The sequence below is a fragment of the Triturus cristatus genome, chromosome 5_2 (assembly GCF_964204655.1).
Source record: "Triturus cristatus chromosome 5_2, aTriCri1.1, whole genome shotgun sequence".
In the NCBI taxonomy this organism is placed as follows: Eukaryota; Metazoa; Chordata; class Amphibia; order Caudata; family Salamandridae; genus Triturus; species Triturus cristatus.
Genome location: NC_140588.1, coordinates 966,753,318 through 966,775,327, shown reverse-complemented (window position 1 = coordinate 966,775,327; position 22,010 = coordinate 966,753,318). Strand labels below are relative to the sequence as shown.

The window sequence follows — 22,010 nt, the reverse complement described above, 5'->3', positions numbered from 1 at the left end:
GGGTCTCCCCTACCTGGCTATCACCATATCCACCTATAACGTCCTTTAGAACGTCATTTACACACACACAAATATAGCTGAGCGCCACAACTTCCTATCTACTGAAAACCCTCTCTTGTGACTACTCCATTATTAATATTGATGCCAGAATTCTGGCAAAAATGATTGCCAGTAGACTTCAGCCTCTGGTTCCCAAATTGGTCTTCCGAGACCAGTCTGGATTCGTGCCCTCCAGATCAACGTCGCACAACCTCCGCTCTATATTTGCTACATTACTCTACTTTGAGCTGGATTTTCAAGCAGTGGTTGTGCTGCTCTACGTGGCTTAGGCTTTTGACTCTCTCCAATGGGAGTATGTTTACTGTCTTGCTGAGGATGGTCTTTCCTCCGTACTTCCTAAAGTGGATTCACCTCTTGTATACAGTACCAGTGGCACGGAATTGTGTGAATGGCTGGGTATCTGACACTTTATCAAACGTGGCACACGGCAGGGTTTCCCCCTGTCGCCAATGCTTTTCACGCTTGCATTGGAGCCCTTGGCTTTTAGTATTTTCGCTATACTCGGATGATTTGCTGCTATATGTCCGCAAGCCCGCTATATATCTATAGGAGCTGCTACGTGAGTATGTTCAGTTCGAAGGATTCTCTGGCCTCAGCATAAACTGGGCTAAGTCAACCGTGTTTCCGCTCTCAGCTGGCACTAGAGAGGTAGAACTGGATTTCCCCATGAAGTGGGCGATTGACCCGGTAAAGTACTTGGTGATATGACAACATAGAGATCCTGAGGTAGGGATCACTGCAAACTATGGCCGTGCTGTAACTACTATTACCAACCAAGCTGCACGATGGGCTAAGTTGCTGCATTCCCTTGCGGATCGCATCGCGGTTATAAAAATGACTTTTTTACCCAAACTCCTCTACTTGTCAACATCCCAATCCGATTGAATATTACGATGTTTAATATGCTGCAGTTGACCCTGCTAACGTTTGTCTGGGGGGGGGGGGTAAGAAACCCCGATGTGCTGGTTCAGCCGTTTGAGCGCGGTGGTGTTGAAGCCCCTGACATGCGGTTCTATTATTTATGCGCACAGGCGCAGTTTGCACACTTTTGGTATTATCCACAGCGGTTCCAACTGCATACAGCCATAGAGGCGGACTCTGTGCTGCCGCTGGTCGCTGCTGCACTGATGGGTGGCGGGGGGGACCGCGGGCTGAAATTAACCCTGTTCACTGTACGGCTTGGGCATGGAATTCCCTTGCCAAGAGAGCGCATTTGGATTATCTCTATGCCCCAAAGCTGCCTCCCGCTGCACACCCAGGCATTTCTGCAACTAAAGAGCAGGTAGCCTTGAATGCACTGGGGGAGGTGGAGATTACTCCACTAGGTGACCTATATAAACCGGGCCAATTCCGGTCGTTGTCGGATCTGCAGGGCGGCTGTGACAAAGGCATGATGCTGGGGGTTTACATATGTGCGAGTGCAGCAAGCAGTCCGAGGTATTTACCATGCTTATCCGGCTGAACCGCACACACTGCTGGCGCTGCAGGAAGTGCTAGCAGGGGAAGAACGTATATGGGCCGGATAACTAAACTGTACAAGGCGTCCCTTACGGAAGAGGACCTTATTGAATCTCCCTCATACAACAGATGTAATACTGTATTGAGCACCTCACTGTCGCTGGATGCCTGGAAATTCTGTTGTGTGCTAACTGGGCGCCGGACTGCGAATTGCAACCTCCGCATAATCCATTTTAAATACTTACATCAGCTCTACTATACACCGCTTCAATTACGGAGGTTTGGTTTGCGGGAGAGTGCATGCTGTGTACGGTGTGGGCAGGCGGATGCGGATTTTATGCACCTTGCCTGGAATTGCGCTGGTATACATAACTTTTGGGTGCAGGTCACAAAAGTGCTCATGGATGTTGTGATGGAAAATGTGGTGTGTGCGCACGCCCTCTGTCTGCTGGGCTGGGTACAGAAGCTTAAACCATGCAATAGAAGGCTGGTGGCCATTTCCACTTTGTTTGCCAAACGGGCGGTGGTGCAATGCTGGGGTGCTAAAACTGTCCCGATAGTGAAGTGGGTCCGTGATTTGCTTTATTGTAGGGATCAATTGGGAATTTACGTGGAAGAACTGCCCGAGGCTTTGTGCCCTAAAAACGTTTGGGCACCACTCACGGGGTACCTTCTTGGGAATCCTGATTTGAAGTGACTTCTGGTAATGCTGGGCTATTTGTCTGTGTGAATATTATTGGGACTGTTGTAGAGGAATGACTTGTCACAAAGTTTACTTAACCTGGGGTATTAGACTTATGTACGCAGTGCCGGGATCGGGTGTGGTGAGGGTTTGTTCGATGCGGGTTTATTTTGCAATGAAAACAGGCTTTTAATGCTGCATTGAGAACAGAGATTTGTTGAGCGCTATGTCTGGGGCGTTGTATGTTTTTTCCCTTACAAACTGCTCAATAAAGATATATTTTTTTTTTTAAAAAGAAAAATGTTGTCTAACTAGAAGTCCTGAAAGAGTATCCGAGCTCCACTGGTTCACTGTTTGATAATTCTAAAGTGGCTCTCCTGCAAGACACAACTCAAGGCACTCCTGAATGGAGACCACCATGTGCATTTCCTGACATTCCCCTACCCCCGTTTCCTGGGCGACCTCTTCAGAGTTCTACAAAACTGCATCTAAGGGAAGAACATCATGGAAGCTACCATTCTACCCCAAATCTCAGCCCCAATGTGCACTGAAATGTTTCCGAAACTCCTTCGAGATTTCAGCATACATAAGACTTAAACATTTCCTAGAAGACTCCATACAACAGATTAATTTTTCCTCCTAGTTGCTCCGGAACCTACAGTTCGGTTCCATCTTGAAATTCAACATTAAAGCTGTTGCCACAGTGGGAGCATACTCAAATGATTTAAAAAAAAATCTTAAAACACCGCAGCAAGCCAGAACTTTCTTTTAAATAGTTCCTGTTCTCCTAGAGCCAGTCGTGGATGTATTTCTAACTCCCTTCTTGGCTAGACCTATGTAGAAAAAGTAGAGGCTTTCAGAAGATGATCCTAAGTTCCCGATGGAAAGCCTGATTTGTTGATTCTCGGACAATGGTTGCAGTCACAAAGATGTACAATGTCCTCAGGTTCGAGGCATGTGGGCTGCTGAATTCATATCTGTGCATAGATCGCCGCCTAGTGTTGGGTCCGGATGTTTGCACGTTGTTGTCCTGGAAGAGTCTTCGAAGTATCCTTGGATAGGTGACTCCTCCCCTGGACTACAGTGCGCATGGGCATCCTCTCCATCCTCCGATTGTTTTTTTCCGCCATTGGGTTCGGATGTGCTATCTTAGCTCAAGTTAGGAAAATATTTTTTCGAGGCCAAAAGGCCTTTAGTTTGCGTACCCACACATCGACGTCCATCCGGTGTGCAACAAATGCCTTTCGCCGGACCACGACGAATCGACATGCATGGCCTGTGCCCGGTTCCGTTCCAAGAAGACTCTGCGGAATCGACGAGCGGCGAGACTCGAGGCGCAGCACGCGGCACCGGCCCCAACAGACATCTTCGACGAGGCCGAAGACGTCGAGGAATTAGAAGTCTTGCCCTCCAGTCCCGTTTCCGAACACGAACCCGGATCGGACGAGGTAGACGAGTCACTCTTCCACAGAGGTGAAGACGACACCGAGGTAGGAGACGACGAGGAGGCCTTAGGGGCCGAAGAGAGTAGCTCCAATGATGAACAAGGCCTACCTGTTCAAACCGTTGAATCACCAGTGCCACAGCCTATGGCTCCGGTCGAGGGATCGCCTTCGGGCCTTACCCGAGACCCATCCCGCAGTTCTTCGGCCCCGCCCTCGGGCCCGGCCTCGGACGTTCAGCGGCAGCCATTACTACATAAACAGGCTGGTTTCCCTACCACAAAACCGAAACCGAAAGCTGCTCCGGTTCCACCGAAACCGAAACTGAAAGTGGCGCTGGTCGGATCGAGGCCTTCGACGCCAGCGCACCGCGTCGGCACCGACCGCACCAAGAGGGACTTCGGTGCCGAACTTGAAGCGGGCGACGTTGGAGTCGACAAACGGAAAAAAGCCATCGGCACCGACAAACCTGCTCGGCTACCGGCACCAACGACACCAAGGGCCGTACCGCCTGCTGTGTCTCGCATCGCTCCCTCGACGACACCTAAGCCTCAGGTATCGAAGACTTCGACGGTGATCTCTGCACCTCGACTCGATGAACCGCCGGCGCCGAAAAAATCCACGGCCTCTACCAGCCTGGCCGGTGCCAAGGCCTCGAAGACGCCCCAAGTACGACCTGGTGCGACGCAAGGCAGCAAAACCGCAGCTGTCCTCCAGGACACGTCGGGTTCCGGTTCGATCGGAGCTACAGCAGCCTCTTCGGTGCCGGCCAACATTACATTCGGCTTGCCTCCGTCGACAATCCCAAAAATGTTCCAACTCAGGACACGGGTCGCCCAACCTACGGTCACACCTGCTGACACGTCTCCGGCACGTATCATCGACGCCGACACTGGCAGGATGATTCTCCACGACCGAAGGATAACTTCGGAGCCGCCTTGGACCCTTTCAGGATCCCACTAAAAAGGAAGTTGCCTGCAGAATCGGAACCTCTCCTTTATGAACCCTTCCATTCATCCTACCAGGATCCACACCGGTTCTCCCCCACACGCTCCGATACGGATGCATTGGAGGACTACATGGATGACCGAGTCCCCTACCATGTAGACACGGACCCGGATGACCAGCAGGACCCTGATCAAACATGGGGCGACCCTGCAGACCCCAGTGCACCTCTCGATGCACAGGACCAACAACTCTATGGGGCAAAAACATCTCCTACGGAGGATACTGCGGCGTTCAACGCTCTTATTGAACGTGCTGCAAATAACCATGGGGTACAGCTTCACTCTGATACCATCGAAGATGACTTTCTAATGGACACCTTTGCATCCTCAGAAAGACATGTAAAGACTCTGCCAATGTTGAAGGGGGTCCTCAAACCAGCCAAGGACATTTTCAAAGAACCCACCAGGGCACGAGTGATAAACCCCAGGATTGATAAAAAATACAGATCAGCACCTGGGGATCCTACTTACATCAGAGGACAATTACCACTCGACTCCATCGTCGTAGCGAATGCACGCAAGAGGGCACACTCGCAAACGACAGGTGATGCTCCTCCCCCGGACAAAGAGTCCAAGGTGTTAGAAACATCTGGCAAGCGAGTTGCCGCCCAAGCTGCCAACATATGGCGCATAGCCAACACTCAAGCGCTCCTTGCTCGCTATGATAGAGCGCACTATGACACACTGGAGCAAATATTCCAACATCTCCCTGACCAGTTCAAGGAAGGCGCAGAAATGGTCAGCAGAGAAGGACAACTACTAACGAACGTTTCCATCAAATGCGCACTAGATGCTGCAGACACGGCTGCCAGAGCCATAAACACAAGCGTCATGCTGCGACGACATGCCTGGCTACGGATCTCAGGATTCAAGCCTGAGGTACAAAACAATATACTGAACCAGCCTGTCAACCCCGACTATTTATTCGGGCCAGAGGTTGACACCACCCTCAAAGATAAAAAAGGACACGGACACTGCAAAGTCCATGGGCGCCCTACAAACTCAGTCCTTTCGGAGCGGCTCCTTTCGTCGCCCCGGAAACAAGGGAGCAGGTAGAGGACAGGGGTCACAACAAACATATAACAAAGGCAATACACAGACCACCTATGATAAAAACACCAGAGGTGGATATCGTGGCTCCAGCACAAAGGGCAGAGGACGCGGCTACGGCAACACCAGGTCCTCCCCCAAGAACAAGCAGTGACGCCCTCTCCCTTCCTCCCGACCACATAACACCTGTCGGGGGAAGGCTACAAAGGTTCCTGTCCACGTGGAATTCCATCACCACGGACAGGTGGGTCAAAGATATTGTATAATACGGTTACTGTCTGGAGTTAACCTCCACTCCACCCACAATACCACCAAGAAGCCGTCCTATGTCCTCAGAGCACTTAACGCTCTTACAGCAAGAAGTGCAAAGTATGCTTCTAAAAGGCGCTATAGAGGTCGTACCCATCCACGAGCAGGGTGCGGGAGTGTACTCCCTCTACTTCTTAATTCCAAAAAAGGACGGGTCGCTCAGACCTATATTAGACCTGAGACCCCTGAACCAGTACATTCTTTCAGAGCACTTTCACATGCTCACTCTACAGCAAGTCCTTCCGCTTCTCAAGCAGGGAGACTTCCTAGCCACACTGGACCTCAAGGATGCGTACTTTCACATACCCATCCACCCCTCACACAAAAAATACCTCAGGTTCACTGTTCAGGGGCAGCACTATCAGTTCAAAGTCCTTCCCTTCGGCGTGACAACAGCGCCCAGGGTTTTCACGAAGTGCCTAGCTACGGTGGCAGCACATCTACGGAGGCAGCATATACACGTCTACCCCTACCTAGACGACTGGCTCGTTCAAGCGAAGTCAGCCCGGCAATGCGCAAGCCACATGTCCCGCACCATTCACCTTCTTCACAGTCTGGGATTCTCACTAAATTATCCAAAGTCCCATCTCCAGCCCGCACACGTACAACAGTACCTAGGTGCGACTATAGACACTCTGGCGGCCACAGCTCAGCCAAATTTAGTGAGGATCAACAGCATACAACTGCTGATCTCCAAGTTCAAACCCAATCACTCACTTCCAGCGCGAGTGTTTATGCAGTTGATAGGCATGATGGCCTCCTGCATCTTCATAGTCCCGCACGCGAGATTACATATGCGCCCACTTCAGGAGTGCCTAGCACGTCAGTGGAATCAGGCTCAAGGACAGTTGAAAGACCTAGTGTTGGTGAGCGGTCGGGCATACAACTCTCTGCATTGGTGGAATCCACAAAACCTTTGCAAGGGCCGACCATTCCAAGAGCCTGTCCCACAGATAGTACTGACAGCGGACGCGTCTCTCCAGGGATGGGGAGCTCATGTACTCCACTACACAGTGCAGGGACTATGGACAACACAACAAAAGAAGTTGCACATCAACCTTCTGGAACTGATGGCAATCTTCCTAGCCATGAAGGCATTCAAAGTACATCTATGCAACAAGGTCGTGTTGATCCGGACGGACAACATGACCGCAATGTACTACATACAGAAACAGGGAGGAACACACTCTCCACAGTTGTCTCATCTGGCTCAGAGCATGTGGAAGTGGGCCATTCTAAGGAACATGTTCCTCATGGCGGAACACCTCCCTGGCAAGGACAACCAGATGGCGGACCTGCTCAGCAGACACAGCCACCAGATGCACGAGTGGGAGTTACACCCATCAGTACTCCAACCGTACTTCCAGCAGTGGGGTCATCCGGAGATAGACTATTCGCGACAAGCGAAAACGCAAAATGCCAAAGCTTCACCGCCAGATTCCCACATCCGCAGTCGCAGGGCAATGCGATATGGATGAACTGGTCAGGCAGATTTGCGTACGCTTTTCCCCCAGCGCCATTGATACCGCTAGTGGCCCGCAAACTCCGACAACACTCCCTGACACTCGTCCTAGTTGCTCCCACGTGGGCACGCCAGCCGTGGTACACCACCTTCCTCGAGCTTTCCGTGGTGCCGCATCAAAGGCTGCGGATCAAACCCGCGCATTTGACGCAGAACCATGGAGAGGTTCAGCACCCAGATCCGCAACAGCTGAACCTGGCGATCTGGCTCCTGAAGTCCTAGAGTTTGGCTATCTCAACCTGCCACCTGACTGTATGGACATCATCAAGGAGGCCAGGAGACCCACTACCAGAGCTTGCTATGCAGCCAAATGGAAAAGGTTCGTCGTTTATTGCGGTAATAATGACATCAACCCGCTGGACGCATCCATCCAAAACATCATCTGTTATCTCTTACACCTATATCGATGCAATCTGGCGTACACCTCTATACGTGTCCATTTGACCGCAATCTCAGCCTATCTGCAAACCAGGCAGCACCTCTCTCTATTCAGAGTGCCTGCCATCAAAGCATTCTTGGAAGGACTCAAACGAGTCATTCCACCAAGCCACCCACCGGCTCCAATGTGGAACCTCAACTTGGTCCTCACACGCCTGATGGGTCCACCCTTTGAACCTCTACACTCCTGCGAGATTCAATTCCTTACCTGGAAAGTGGCCTTCCTTGTAGCGATCACTTCCCTAAGAAGAGTTAGTGAACTCCAGGCACTAACCGTTCAAGAGCCATTTATACAGGTTCACACCAACAGGGTCGTACTACGTACCAACCCCAAATTCATGCCCAAAGTAATATCGCAGTTCCACATGAATCAGACTATTGAACTGCCAGTTTTCTTCCAAAACCCACAAACTGTTGCAGAAAGGGCACTACATACACTAGATGTACGGAGGGCCCTCATGTACTACATCGATAGGACTAAACCCTTCAGGAAGACAAAACAACTGTTCGTTGCCTTTGCCCCACACCACAAAGGTAACGCCATCTCCAAAGCAAGGATAGCCAGATGGATAGTTAAGTGTATTCAAATCTGTTATCAAAAAGCAAAACGCACATTAACTATTCCACCACGAGCCCACTCAACACGTAAGTTGGGGGCTTCCATGGCCTTCCTAGGAAATATTCCCCTGCATGATATATGCAGAGCAGCCACATGGTCCACTACACACACATTTACAAAACACTATTGCGTAGATGTGCAGTCAAAACAGCAGGCAGCTGTAGGACAGGCTGTTCTCAAAACACTTTTTCAGACCGCTGCAGCTGGCACGGGTAGCCGCCGCCAATAGAGGGCACTGCTATGTATTCTATGCACAGATATGAATTCAGCAGCCCACATGCCTCGAACTGAATATGCTACTTACCAGTATGCATCTGTTCTTGGCATGTAGGGCTGCTGACATTCATATCGCCCTCCCTCCTCCCCGGCGCCTGTCGCAGCTGCAGCTCTCAGAATTACTGCAAGCATGGTCATCACTTTCTGTATCTACTCCATCACTGCCACAATGGCGAAAAACAATCTGAGGATGGAGAGGATGCCCATGCGCACTGTAGTCCAGGGGAGGAGTCACCTATCCAAGGATACTTCGAAGACTCTTCCAGGACAACAACGTGCAAACATCCGGACCCAACACTAGGCGGCGTTCTATGCACAGATATGAATGTCAGCAGCCCTACATGCCAAGAACAGATGCATACTGGTAAGTAGCATATTCAATATCCCTCATTTAGCTCCTCCGAAAGGTAGAGATCAGAAGAAGGGACCGGTGTGGGGGGAAAAGGGGGAGGTATGCCACTACTCTTTTGGGACATTATCGCCAAGTTCTGTTGGACTCCTTGGATTAGTTTATTGACTTCTAGGTCAAAAGAAAGTATTGCAAGAAATTATGATGGAATACATGAGCACTTCCTAACTGGCAGACCAATAAACATCACTTATTTATCTTTATTAGACAACTGACACATTCTTTCAGTGAAACCGGCCTCCTTGCTCTATTGCACATCATTATGACCACTAGAATAGCAAAAGATCATAGACCTTCACTTCAGTTTCTGTAATTTTTGACTCCCATGTGGACAATGAGATCTAGAAACTTAATTCTGAAGTTGAAACATACAAGTATGTTGGCATAGTGAAAGGAAGAGATGTATTCATTAATCAATCCATCAATCATAGCATTTGTAAAGCGCACTACATACCCGTGAGGGTCTCAAGGCGCTAAAGGGGGTGGGGTGGGGGGGGGGGGGGGGGAGGATTCCTGCTACTGTTCGAAGAGCCAGGTCTTGAGGAGTCTTCTGAAGGTCAGTAGGTCTTGGGTCTGCCGTAGGCGGATTGGGAGGGTATTCCATGTCCTGGTGGCAAGGTGGGAGAATGATCTGCCGCCGACGGTCACTCTTCGGATGCGGGGGACGGAGGCGAGGGCGTGGTCTGCGGAGCTGGCGGGTGGGGGTGTAGAAGTTGAATCTGCTGTTGAGGTACGCTGGTCCGGTGTTGTGTAGTGCCTTGTGTGCATGGGTGAGGAGCTGAAGGATATCCTCTTGACTGGAAGCCAGGTCTCTCGTGGGGTGCGATATGGCTGCGGCGAGGGATGTCGAGGATCAGGCGTGCGGAGGCGCTCTGGATGCGTTGGATCCGCTTCAGGAGTTTGGCCGAGGTGCCTGCGTAGAGTGTGTTTTCGCAGTCCAGTCTGCTGCTGACGAGGGCTTGGGTGACCGTCCTTGTTTCAGTGGGGATCCACTTGTAGATCCTGCGGAGCATGCTGAGGGTGTTGAAGCAGGAGGAAGAGACGGCGTTGACCTGCTTCGACATGGAGAGGGTGGAGTCGAGGATGACCCCTAGGTTGTGTGCGTGGTCGGTGGGCGTTGGGACTGTTCCTAGTGCAGTCGTCCCCCAGGAGTCGTCCCAGGCCGAGGGGGTGGATCCGAGGATGAGGACCTCCGTCTTGTCCTAGTTCAGCTTCAGTCAGCTGTTCCTCATCCATTCGGCGACGGCCTTCATTCCTTCGTGGAGGTTGGTTTTGGCTGTGTGGGGGTCCTTGGTTAGGGAGAGGATCAGCTGGGTGTCAACGGCGTAGGAGATGTTGAGGTCGTGCATTCGGGCAACATGGGCAAGCGGTGCTATGTAGATGTTGAACAGCGTTGGGCTGAGCCCTGGGGTACGCCACAGATGATCTCGGTGGCTTCGGAGCAGAAGAGGGGGAGGCGGACGCTCCGAGTTCTGCCGGAGAGGAAGGAGATGGTCCAGTCCAGGGCCTTCTCTTGGATTCCGGCGTCGTAGAGTGTGTTCGTACTGTGCGGTGGCAGACTGTGTCGAAGGAGGCTGACAGGCCTAGGAAGATGAGGGCCGTGGTTTCTCCATTGTCTAGCAGGGTCCTGATGTCATCGGTGGCGGCGATGAGGGCAGTTTCGGTGCTGTGGCTGCTATGGAACCCGGACTGGGAGGGTGTCTAGGATGCTGTTCTCCTCGAGGAAGCTGGTCAGTTGTTTGACGGCCTTCTCGATGACCTTTGCCGTGAACTGGAGCAGGGAGATGGGTCGGAAGTTTTTGAGGTCCTTGGGATCCGCCTTGGGTTTCTTGAGTAAGGCGTTGATCTCTGCTTGTTTCCAGCTCTCCGGGAAGGTCTCTGTCTCGAAGGAGATGTTGATCGCTTTCCGGAGATGGGGTGCGATGGTGGTGCTGGTTTTGTTGAAGATGTGGTGTGGGCAAGGGTCTGACGGGGATCCGGAGTTGACGGTGTTCATGATCTTGGTGTCGTCGTTGTTGACGTTGGTCCAGGAGGGCAGGCGGTTGGTGTGGATGGTGGTCATGGGGGCGGGGGTCACAGTGGTTGCCGAGGCGGTCGCGGCGTTGAAGCTGCCGTGGATGTCTGTGATCTTACAGTGGAAGAAGGTGGCCAGTGAGTCGCATAGGTCTTGCGAAGGTGGGATGTCGTTGGAGCTGGGGTTGGAGAGTTCCTTCAGATGTTGAAGAGCTCTTTGCTGTTGTGTGCGTTGTTGTCTAGGCGGTCTTTGAAGGAGGCCCTTTTGGCGGATCTGATGAGGTGGTGGTGTTCTTGTGGGCTGCATAGCTTTCCGGTGTTCGTTCACGGATCCAGTTCTTCTCCAGCTTACTGCGGGTTTGCTTGGAGGCCTGGAGGTCTTCGGTGAACCAGCTGGCTTTCTTGCTGGTGTGGCTGTTGGGGGGCTTCCTTAGCAGGGCGAGGGTGTCGGCACAGTCATTGATCCACTGTCTGAGGTTGCGAGCGGTGGCGTCGGCGTCGGTCGGGTCTGCGGGTGGGCTCCGGGCGAGGGTGGTGGATAGCTGGTCTTTGGTGACTTTGCTCCAGCAGCGGCGTGGAACTGCTGGTTGTGGTGGTGCGTGGTGGGTTTCTGGAAGGTGAAGTAGATGCAGCGGTGGGCAGTCCAGTGGAGCTCGATGGGGTCAAGCGTGTGGCCGGCGGAGTGGGTGGGTGTTGACGAGTTGTCTGAGTCCAAGGTTGTCAATCCGGGTGGTGGAGTTGGTGTCGTTGTTGTTCTCGAGGTGGAAGTTCAGGTCCCTGAGGAGGATGTATCTGTGGAGGCAAGGGCGTGTGCTGATGAGGTTGGCGATGGAGTCGCTGAACTGTGGTCGGGGGTCCGGGGGGGGTCTGTAGACGAGGGTTCCTCTGAGGGTGGTGTTTGGGTCGGTGTGGATCTGGAAGTGCAGGTGTTCGGCGGTGCTGAGGGTGTCGTCTGTGTTTGTCGAGACTTTGAGAGTGTTCCTGTGGACGATGGCGATTCCTCCTCCTACTCCATTGGTGCGGTCTTTGCGGGTGATCTTATAGACTTCCGGGATGGCTATGATGATGTCGGGTGCCGAGGAGGGGTTCAGCCAGGTCTCCGTCAGGAAGGCGACGTCTGGGGTGTTGGAGTAGAGTAGGTCCCAGAGATCGACGGCGTCTTTGCGTGCGGAGCGGGTGTTGAGAAGGATGCATCTGGGGTGGTTGGGTTCTTTGGTAGGTGGATTGGCGGGCCGGATGCTGGTGAAGCTGCAGTTCCGGCAGGAGAAGGGTCCTTGGGTGTGCTTCGGGGCGGCCAGGCAGCAGGTGTGGGGTCGTCCGGTGTGGAGTGCGTGGAGGGTGCTGGCATCGTGGCGGAGTCTGGTTTCGTGGCGTTCAAGGGGGCCAGGGGTTCTGGCGCTGGGCGTGGTCCAGGCGTGGATGGGTGCAGGCGGCCTCCATATAAGGGGAGTTGGGACGGAGGAGCAGCTGGGAGGCGGGAGCAGGGTGGCGAATGAGTGAGTGGGGGGGCAGGGACGCAGCAGCGGGAAGAGCGGGAACCGAACAGGTGACGGACGGCGGGGGGGTGGGGAACAGAAGGCAAGTCGGGCGCAGAGCTGGCAGGGGGGGGGGGAACAGGGAGGGAGAAAAAGGCAAGTTTACAGCAAGACAAGGGAGGAGAAAAAGAAAACGTTAAGTTATGACAAAATACAGTCGGGCAGACAAGGCAGTGCAGCAAAAGAGACACCAGTACACACCGAGGCAGTGCAGCGGCATGGGGAGCGACCTGCCTGCGAGCATGGTCAGAGGTCACTCCTTTCACTACTGCGCGGCCTCCATATAAGGGGAGTTGGGAGGGAGGAGCAGCTGGGAGGCGGGGGCGGGGTGGCAAGTGAGTGGGGGAGCGGAGCCGCAGGGACGCAGCAGCGGGAAGAGCGGGAACCGAACGGGTGACGGACGACGGGGAGGAGGGGGACAGAAGGCGAGTTGGGCACAGAGCTGGCAGGGGGGAGGGGGGACAGGGTGGGAGAAAAAAGCAAGTTTACAGTAAGACAAGGGAGGAAAAAAAGACCGGTTACCACAAGGGAGGAGAAAAAGAAAAATGGCAGGTTATGACAAAATACAGTCAGGCAGACAAGGCCTGCAGCAAACGACACCAGTACAAGCCAAGGCAGTACAGCGGCTTGGGGAGCGACCTGCCTGCTTCATGTTGTTGTTCAAGTGGTATAGCAGTGGCACACTCTTGGAGCCATCTGGCCAAGTCAGCTTCAGGAACTACCACCAAATGCAGCAACAACCAGCAACAAAAACCATACAGCAACCAGCAACTTTCAGCCTCTGCAGGAGGAAAGGCTCCATCCACTTAAACAGTGACTTGACCATCCTTCAGCCATGAGGTACCCAGGTGGGACGAAAGTTTTCAACCATCCTCCTGCATGACGTAGAAAAACAGACCATGCTAGATTTTAAGCTAAATGGGTACAAAGCCAGATATCTAGTTCTCCACTACAACTTGTCGTCCTAGTTGAATCCTTCACTTCTAGACTGGCTGGTTCAGGAGAGAAGTCTGATGTGGAAGGAAGCAGATGAGTTTGTTTAAAACACCATCAACAAAAAAATGTAATTTACTTATACTTTCTCATCCAGAGAAGGCCCACCGCAGGTTAGTCTTATCCTAAGCCAGAAGACTGAGAATGAGCGCATCAGGGGGCAGGTGTTTAGGATGTTAGCGTATCACCAGATCTTTACACATGTAGAGGAAGCAGACTAAAATGATTACTTTCAAATCCATGCATACATAAAACAGACATTTACTGAGGTTATGTATTAGTAACGAACACTACCAATACAGTGTTGCCTTATGTGTTGGGTAATTCCCCTTTTCAACATGTATGGGGTGTTTGAGTCTTTCCTTTGTGATAAAGATATTTTTTCCCCAAACTCGACAATTTGCTAATCTTTTTCAGCTCATGCCAACCATTACATCATGAAATTACAATACTAACTTCTTGAATAGGAAGGCACAGCGTCTATCGTCAACCCTGGGCGTAGTCCACTACACGAGATGCGTGTAGCACTACGCGAACTGCATAGTGCGCTGTTCGCAATTATTGCACCGTGCCGGATGCTTGTCCGCATTGTGCAGTCATTGAAAACGAGCTGTCGTTTTCTGCCGCTCGAGTAGATTTTTACTCAAGCGTCAGCTTTCTCAACGCGGACTGGTAGTTTCTCTTCGCGAGCATACGCAACCACTCGCAATGAGAAACCTGACCTCCCTGCGTTGAGAATCTCGCTGGGAGGTTTATTTTCCACACTCGCGATCGGCAACTTGATGTTGCTGATCGCGAACGAGGAAAAAGTATCGCTGGGATGTCATTTTGCTCGCTCGCGGTCGCCAAGTTGACGGTTAGGACCGCGAGCAAGCAAAATATGCCAACTACGCTACGGTATTTTGCACTGTGCTACGTGCAATTCGCGTAGAGCAAAGTAGCACAAACTACGCAAACTTCGCTAGCATAGTTGTCCGCCCAGGGTTACTATGGATCCCTCTTAACATGATTTCCCTTATAAAATGCATATACTGCATATCAGATAATCACTAAGATAGAGCCTGCTATCTTAATCCTATTACACCCCTCACTCTGCTGAGGAGGTACTCCTACTGTTTTTATTTAAAGAACACTCACCCAGTAACACTAGTTTATGGCATGCTTCATCATAGAGTTCCCACCCAAGACACTTAGTGTATCTTGGTGTGCTTCGACACCTGATTTACAGTGGAGCAGTTTGTTGCTATTTTGTCAGGGATCAGGATAGTTAAAATCACCTAAAGGATTCCCTACCATTGGAGGCGATATTTAATATTGGGAATCGTAGGTAAGGTTAAAAGCAGCATTAGATGTGACACAAGACTATTATGGTCTCTTAGTTTCAGCCATGGTCTCAGCTGTCCCTCAGGGTCAAATGGCTTTCATCAGGACTGAGTGATCCCTATTGTCATGTGCCTCTCGTATATTAGTGTACACATGCACACTATTGAATGTGAATCTGTGCAATATTATCGTAACTTACAGTTTCCGTTATGATTCAGTACCAGATAATGCCCTGAGAATGTATCTGTAATGATCAAGGCAAGACAACATCATTATACAGGATTTCATTGGCAGCCATATTCATACTGTGCATAAGAACATTTGATATAGACCGCATGACTGGAATGCGGTCTGTTACCAAAGTGCTGAAAAGAAGGAACTTGTTCGGGTTCCTTTGTGGATATAACATTGGTATCAAACTGCCTTAAATTCATGCAGTATACAACAAAATGTACGAAAAGGGAACCGGTGCAAGTTCTCTCGTATATTTAATATTAATCCGTGGCGGTGCAATACATGCATTTCATGCGCAGAGGTTCACAATAGGGGCTAAATTGACCTACTTTAAATAGTGTTGTCCATAGATACTCGGAGGCAGGTGGGCCCTGTAGTCAAACACCAGGGAAGGAGGTATAGGTGTTGGAATCATCACAGGAGCCAAAATGCATAGTTACAAGAAGGCCCCCATTCCCCAAGACTTATTTTGTCAAGGTGTCTCGCCTGTAATCTACCTATTAGCTGTACTCCATGTTCATGTTACTGCGTCCTTGCCTACTGGAGAATATATGCATCTTTCCAGCATGGATGCAGTGTGTAAATCTGCACATACTGCCACGCGGCCATACTAGGCATGTAGGTATTTGCGGTGCTATCATCCAGGCCAGCACTGTAATGCACATGTAGACCCGAGATGTGGGAGACCATAATAGTCTTGTCACATCTAATGCTGCTTTTAACCTTACCTACGCTTCACAATACTGAATATCTCCTCAATTGGTAGGGAGTCATTGAGGTAATTTTAACTATTCTGATCCCTGACAAAATATCAACATGTTCCGATGCTGATCAGGCATCGAACCACACCCAGAGTACTTGGTGTCTTGTGTAGGAACCCTATGATGAAGCATACCACTAACTAGTGTTAGTGGGTGAGGCTACTTTTAAAAACCAAGTAGGAATCCTTACTCATCTGAGTGAGGGGTCTAACCAGATTAACGTAGCAGGCTCTCTTAGTGATTCTCTATTTTGATTGGGAAGTGGCACGAGTCTTCATTCTTCACTTTCCTTTTGATGGTAATTTGTACAATGCATATCATTCAAAACCTAGATCAGTCTCCTTTATATGATGAGATCATATCATCCTTCACTGTAAATTGTTCTGGTTCCCCAGCATTGGCTCTTGCATACATTTACATGCTTAAATATTCCCATAGAAACACACACAACAAAACAGCATGTTAAATGGCCATTCAACCTCCCTTGAAAAGACCAGAATGTCAGTCAATGAAGTTGAAGGATCATGAACTCCACAGAGGTCATCATCTGACAGATTTCCACAGCATGTAGTGAGTGCAGGGAGTCTCCACTTAGCTCTGCTCAGGTTCTCACAGAGCATTGTGTTAATTTAGAGGTATTCTCTGATTTGCCAACCCCTTTGGCAGTTTTTCTGCTTGGATTTCGGTTTTTGAGTTTTTGGACAAGGTCTTGCCCTCTTCTCCAGGATGTGATTGTTCAAGGAAAGCCATATTTCGGGCCCTCTGGAAATTGCAGGGAAAAGAAACTCTTTAAGCAGAGGATCAGTACAAATACTTCTTCTAAACTGAGCAAATTCTCAAGCACCACAAATAAAAGAAGGCCAAACCTATTTTGTGGGAGGCTTCAAGCATGGATCCCCTTGTTAAGAAGCCTAAAAAATATCTGGCAAGTAAAGGTGGTTATAAATGTTAAAGGATAATGTCCTTGTATACTACTTGAATGATGTGACCACTTAAGTTCTTCTGCAGCCTTCATGTGAGGTGCTTTGGCCATTCTCATTGGCATCAAGATCACCTACCGCATCAAAAAAAAATGTCCTTGATGCTGATGCCTTCACCTATCAATCAGGAATTGTAAGCGCGCTACTCACCCGTAAGGGTCTCAAGGTGCTGGAGGTAGGGGGATCCGCAGATCCGTTGACCAAAACGCCAGGTCTTGAGGGCTTTCCTGAAGGTGTCCAGGGAGGGGTGCGTCTGATGTCCTCTGGCAGTTCGGTCCAGGTTTTGGCTGCAATGTGAGAGAAGGATCATCCTGTAAAGCCAAAACTCGTCACCACAGATGGCTCATCATTGACCACTCTGCCTCTGCAGTACAGGTAGGGCTTTTGATGGGTCCCTTGTTCACAGCACCATCAGTCAACTGCACTACCTGTGGCACTGATTTCAAAAGTCCTAGAACATCATATGCAATGTATGACATGCACGACTGAAATTTCTGGTATTCAGCCTTACCAGACTTTTCAAGCAAGGAATTTCCCACTCTACCTGTAAAACAATTTGCCACTGAAGGGGACTAAGTGGAGTCGAAAGACAATGATCCATTCAGACCTGCTTGTAACCCAAGAGACTTGAAGTCCAGTGTCAAGAGCATGATGACCCTCACTTTTCATCTGTTCCTCATCCAATGGATGAATGCCCTTAGCATAAGGGGAATTCCCATTATGACATGACCATGATTCTTATTATGAGGAACCTGATAATGAACCTCTAATTATGCATGTACCTTTGGATCTCATTAAAGATCTCCAGGTCTTGAAGACCGATTTATTATGCAAGATCTCTTCAACAATCAGAATCTTTTTATCCTGTGCAACCACATTAGCCGCAGCATCTGCAACAGCTGCCACACAACAACCAACTCTGTAACCTCCAACGCTCCAGCTTCCACCTTCACTACCACCACCAAGGACAGCAGATCTAGCTGAAGAATATGAAGTTGAAGAGGAGGCCTGCCGAGAATAGGCTAAATATGTGGTGAATGCTTCCGGTGAAGACTTCCCACTGGATGACATTTCCAGATTCCACTCTCTCATTGAGAGTGCTTAAAGAGATGTATTCTGCCAATTCAAGTGCAAACTGTTTTTTTTCTTTGAGATTTTAAAAGACATTCCAAAAAAACTTCAAAAGCCATTCCCAACCTCATATGGAATTAGGAGAAAAAGGTGACACAGAGTCCAGCTATCATCTTTGCGACTGTTCCAAGGTTGGAAAAATATTGAGCTCTGGACTCTGTACCAGCATACCTGATAGGCCATCCCAAAGCTGACTCAGTCATACAATAAGGGCTCAGTTCATTAACCATCATTGAGGGATTTATGGATGGTGAAACATTGTTTGGCCGCCATATAAATGACACCCTTGAAAATGTGAAGCAGACACTGACCGCGTGAAATTGTTGGGTTCTCTTCAGGCTCAAAGATAAATATTCTTTTGTAGTTCAAGAACACAAAGGTAGCAGCTAGATAGGTGTGCCAACCAGGTATATTGGCCTTTTCAACTTCAACAGCTACAATAATACTCATACTGTAGGAGACCATACTAGCCAATGCAACAGGCACAACTAGCTGGTGCATTCACCGCAGAGAAGACACATTCAAAAGGTCCGCAATCTAGGATACCATGACTCCAGAGCAGCACCACGTAGTGATTACTCTCTTCCTGTGTTGGGGAAGAATTGCTGCCTTCCATCAAGAGTGGCCTGTAATCACTATGGACTTGTAGAGCATGTAAACATGTGAATGTAGTGCATTATAGGCATACCACAGATTTCATTCAAAATCCATTGCTAACCCTGCCCATGCAAAATGTGCACTTCCGCCTCTCTTATGGAGGCAGAATTTCTTTCCTTGCTGCATAAAGGGGCCCTTGAGCCCATTCTCAAGCCTTAACATAAAGGATTCTGTTGAAGGTCCTTCCTTCACAGGAACAAGCCCGGGGAAGGGAAAACGATTTTTGGATTTAAAACATTTAATCAAATCTATTCTTTATGTAAAGCATTTCCACCTGAATGAGCCTGCCATTCTAATCTTTCTTCCCTGCCCCATCTAAAGAAGTTGAGAGAGCCATGGATGTTAAGTATTTGAAAATCCACCTTTCGAAAACACTTCAGGAACTTTAATCCGTTATTCGTCTCCTTTAGCCACCCAAATAGTAGCTTCAATCAAAACAATGCTTTGAAAGTTGGATTGCAGCAGCAATACTCTTTTTGTCATGAGAAAACTAATAGGGCTCTATCGACCAAAGTAATGGCACACTGCAAGAAGAGTAGCAGTGATTTCAGCTTCGTATGCAGCGTTGCCTGTCATTGACTTCTATTGCACAGCAACTTGGAAAAACAGCTAAATATTTACGAAGCACTACTGCCTGGCCCCAGAAGCAGTAAAGGATTCAGCTGTAGGACAAGCTGTTCATGCAACCGCTTTCTAGAAGGTCAGCCTTATTCCCATCTTCCTTTATGAAATGTATTGTATATTGCTTGCTATTCTGCTTCAATTATGTGAATCTATGAAAGATGTTGGAAAAAATAGGAGTTACTTACCTGTAACTTCAGTTCTCCCACATTAATATCTTTCATAGAAGCACATGCATCCCTCATGCTCCCCTATTTTGGCTCACCTGTTGGTACTGTGTGTAATAACCAGGCATCACATGTCCTCCATAATCTGAGGTAATGACCTCTGTAAGGAGTGGAATCCAAGGACCTTCAACCTTGTTCACTTCAGTTCAGGTCTTTTTCAAATGAGATTGAATCTCTTCTATACATGCACTGTTTTGTAGTTGTTTTTATCGGAAACTGTTTCCCGTACTGCTCCGTGTGTACCAGAGACTTTCATTTCAATGACAAGGAAAATTCAAACATGTAAATCTACGAAGGATACTAGAGCTGGGATAACTAATGTGGCAGGTTACTTGCTCATTTGCTTCATGGTTGCTAAATGGTACTCCTACCCTCATCCTAGTCCGCAAAATTGTAAATACTTAAAAAATGGTGTGAGTACTTTAGCTGTGGGTGTGTCAGGATTTATCCAGGGTATTGACTGTCAAGTTGGTGCTCAAGGGCTCTAAACCTTACAATGGTCACAAGGCCACGAGTACAGGCTTACTGTACTCTTGGTTTAAGCTGGACTCGCCCCATCACAGCAGTGGTTGCTGTAAAAGAAATTAATCTGACCAGTAAAACAAAATAAGTGAGGCAAATAACCTCTGTCACACTATAGTTTCTGTGGTCCATGATGCATGAGAGCTAGATACACTTAAGTGCATTGGTGTACATTGACTGAACTAATACACTGCCATAGTGCTAGTTTTTCTCTTTTGTAACCTGTCTTTGTTTAAGCATTTTGAAAGTTAGACTCAGTAAAACGGGACGTATACAGGAATGTTATCCAGATATTTAATCACATCCTATGTATTCCTGTTAATGTTTTTTCAGAGCAACCTACACCGATGCATTTTAGTAAAAGTAACTAATGCGAGAAAGTGAAAATAAAGATTAGTAGAAATTGCCACATTTGTTCCTTAACTTTTTTTCATTCTTAGTTTCAGACTACAGTACAGGCAGAGTTGGAGCGCCACTTATTTGCTGTGAGATCAAGCTAAAAGACTGGAAAGAAGGTGAGACTATCAGACTGTAATGTGCATTGAACACACATGCATACTAGTACCATGTTTTTACAAAGTTTAGAAAGCCAGGACATGGGGTTTAATATTTTCCTATGATTCAACGATTTACCTGAACATAAGCTTAATTTTCACCAGACTTCACTATCAAGCTACTTTCGCTGGTGAGATGCCCTTAAAACACTGAAAATGGTTTAGTTAATGTTCTTCACCGTGGAATTATCTGCAGTATTTATAAAAGGGGGAACATGTGTGCGTGAAATGGAATACTGGAACACATTTCCATTACTGATCTCCACTCGGCAAGTGTATGTTTTATATGCACAGTATATTGCATTCCAGACCAGTTAGAAGAACCACGATCCTTTGCCTTGTGTTAAGAGCAATAAACCCCTATACTGGTTGTGTTCTTCATTGTGCTTTTCCAGTGTGAGAATATTTATCCCACTTCCCCAAAGCCTAGAATTACTCCTTCCTGACCTCTCAACAGCCCTCCAACTGACTATGTCTACAACTCCAGAGGCCCACCGTATGCCCGACCTGTACCACCTTGCTTTCTCTAATCCATAAATGCTACCCAATAATCCAGAATAGGGGGAACTCCAGGCGTCAATCCCTTGAACTGACCGTTGATTCAGGGGATCTCTCTCTTGAAGGAACTTCTGAGACTCCCTTGTGTTGGGCTACATAACGGCAAGCCAAGGTCCAAATGGATAATGTTCCCACTACCTCAATGTTTCAACCACGGTCTCAGCCTTCACCTTCCCCCCCTATCCCCAGTCATCCCATTATACATTCTGTAGGGACTATGACTGCTACAGATTTTGCTACTTCCATAGCCAAGATGCATTTGATATGCACATGGTCTGCTGGGTTAGATCCTTGATATTCATTTTAGTGTTTATTTGCCTATGGTTCTACCCCCCCTCTCAGTGTCTGATCCACATCCTTTGTTACCATCTGTCCACACGTCCCTATGGCCTCAAAGTCGCTCCACTGAGCACAAATTCTGGCATTGCATACATTTCCAGACGGCTCTGTTCTCCATGTTCTAATCAAGTGGAGGTTTTGCCACTGTTGCAAATCTTCAGTGTTTCTGATACACCAGCCTCTACTCTTCCACAGGACTCTGCATGAGGGAAGTCCTCAGCAGATTTACTGCTAATACCAGTTTAGTTTCTTTGCGTGTACTGGGCTGTGTCAGACCCCGACATGATGCA

The 22,010-nt window shown here is 48.9% G+C and overlaps 1 protein-coding gene across 1 annotated transcript in view; it reads left to right on the top strand.

The window, feature by feature from the left end:
- Positions 1-22,010, top strand: part of ACSL4 (acyl-CoA synthetase long chain family member 4) — a 327,102-nt gene that overhangs the window by 250,500 nt on the left and 54,592 nt on the right. The window contains exons 11-12 of the mRNA XM_085606507.1: positions 17,912-18,032; positions 20,670-20,784. Of these exons, the coding sequence (XP_085462633.1) occupies positions 17,912-18,032; positions 20,670-20,784 (236 nt within the window). The remainder of the gene's footprint in view (positions 1-17,911; positions 18,033-20,669; positions 20,785-22,010) is intronic.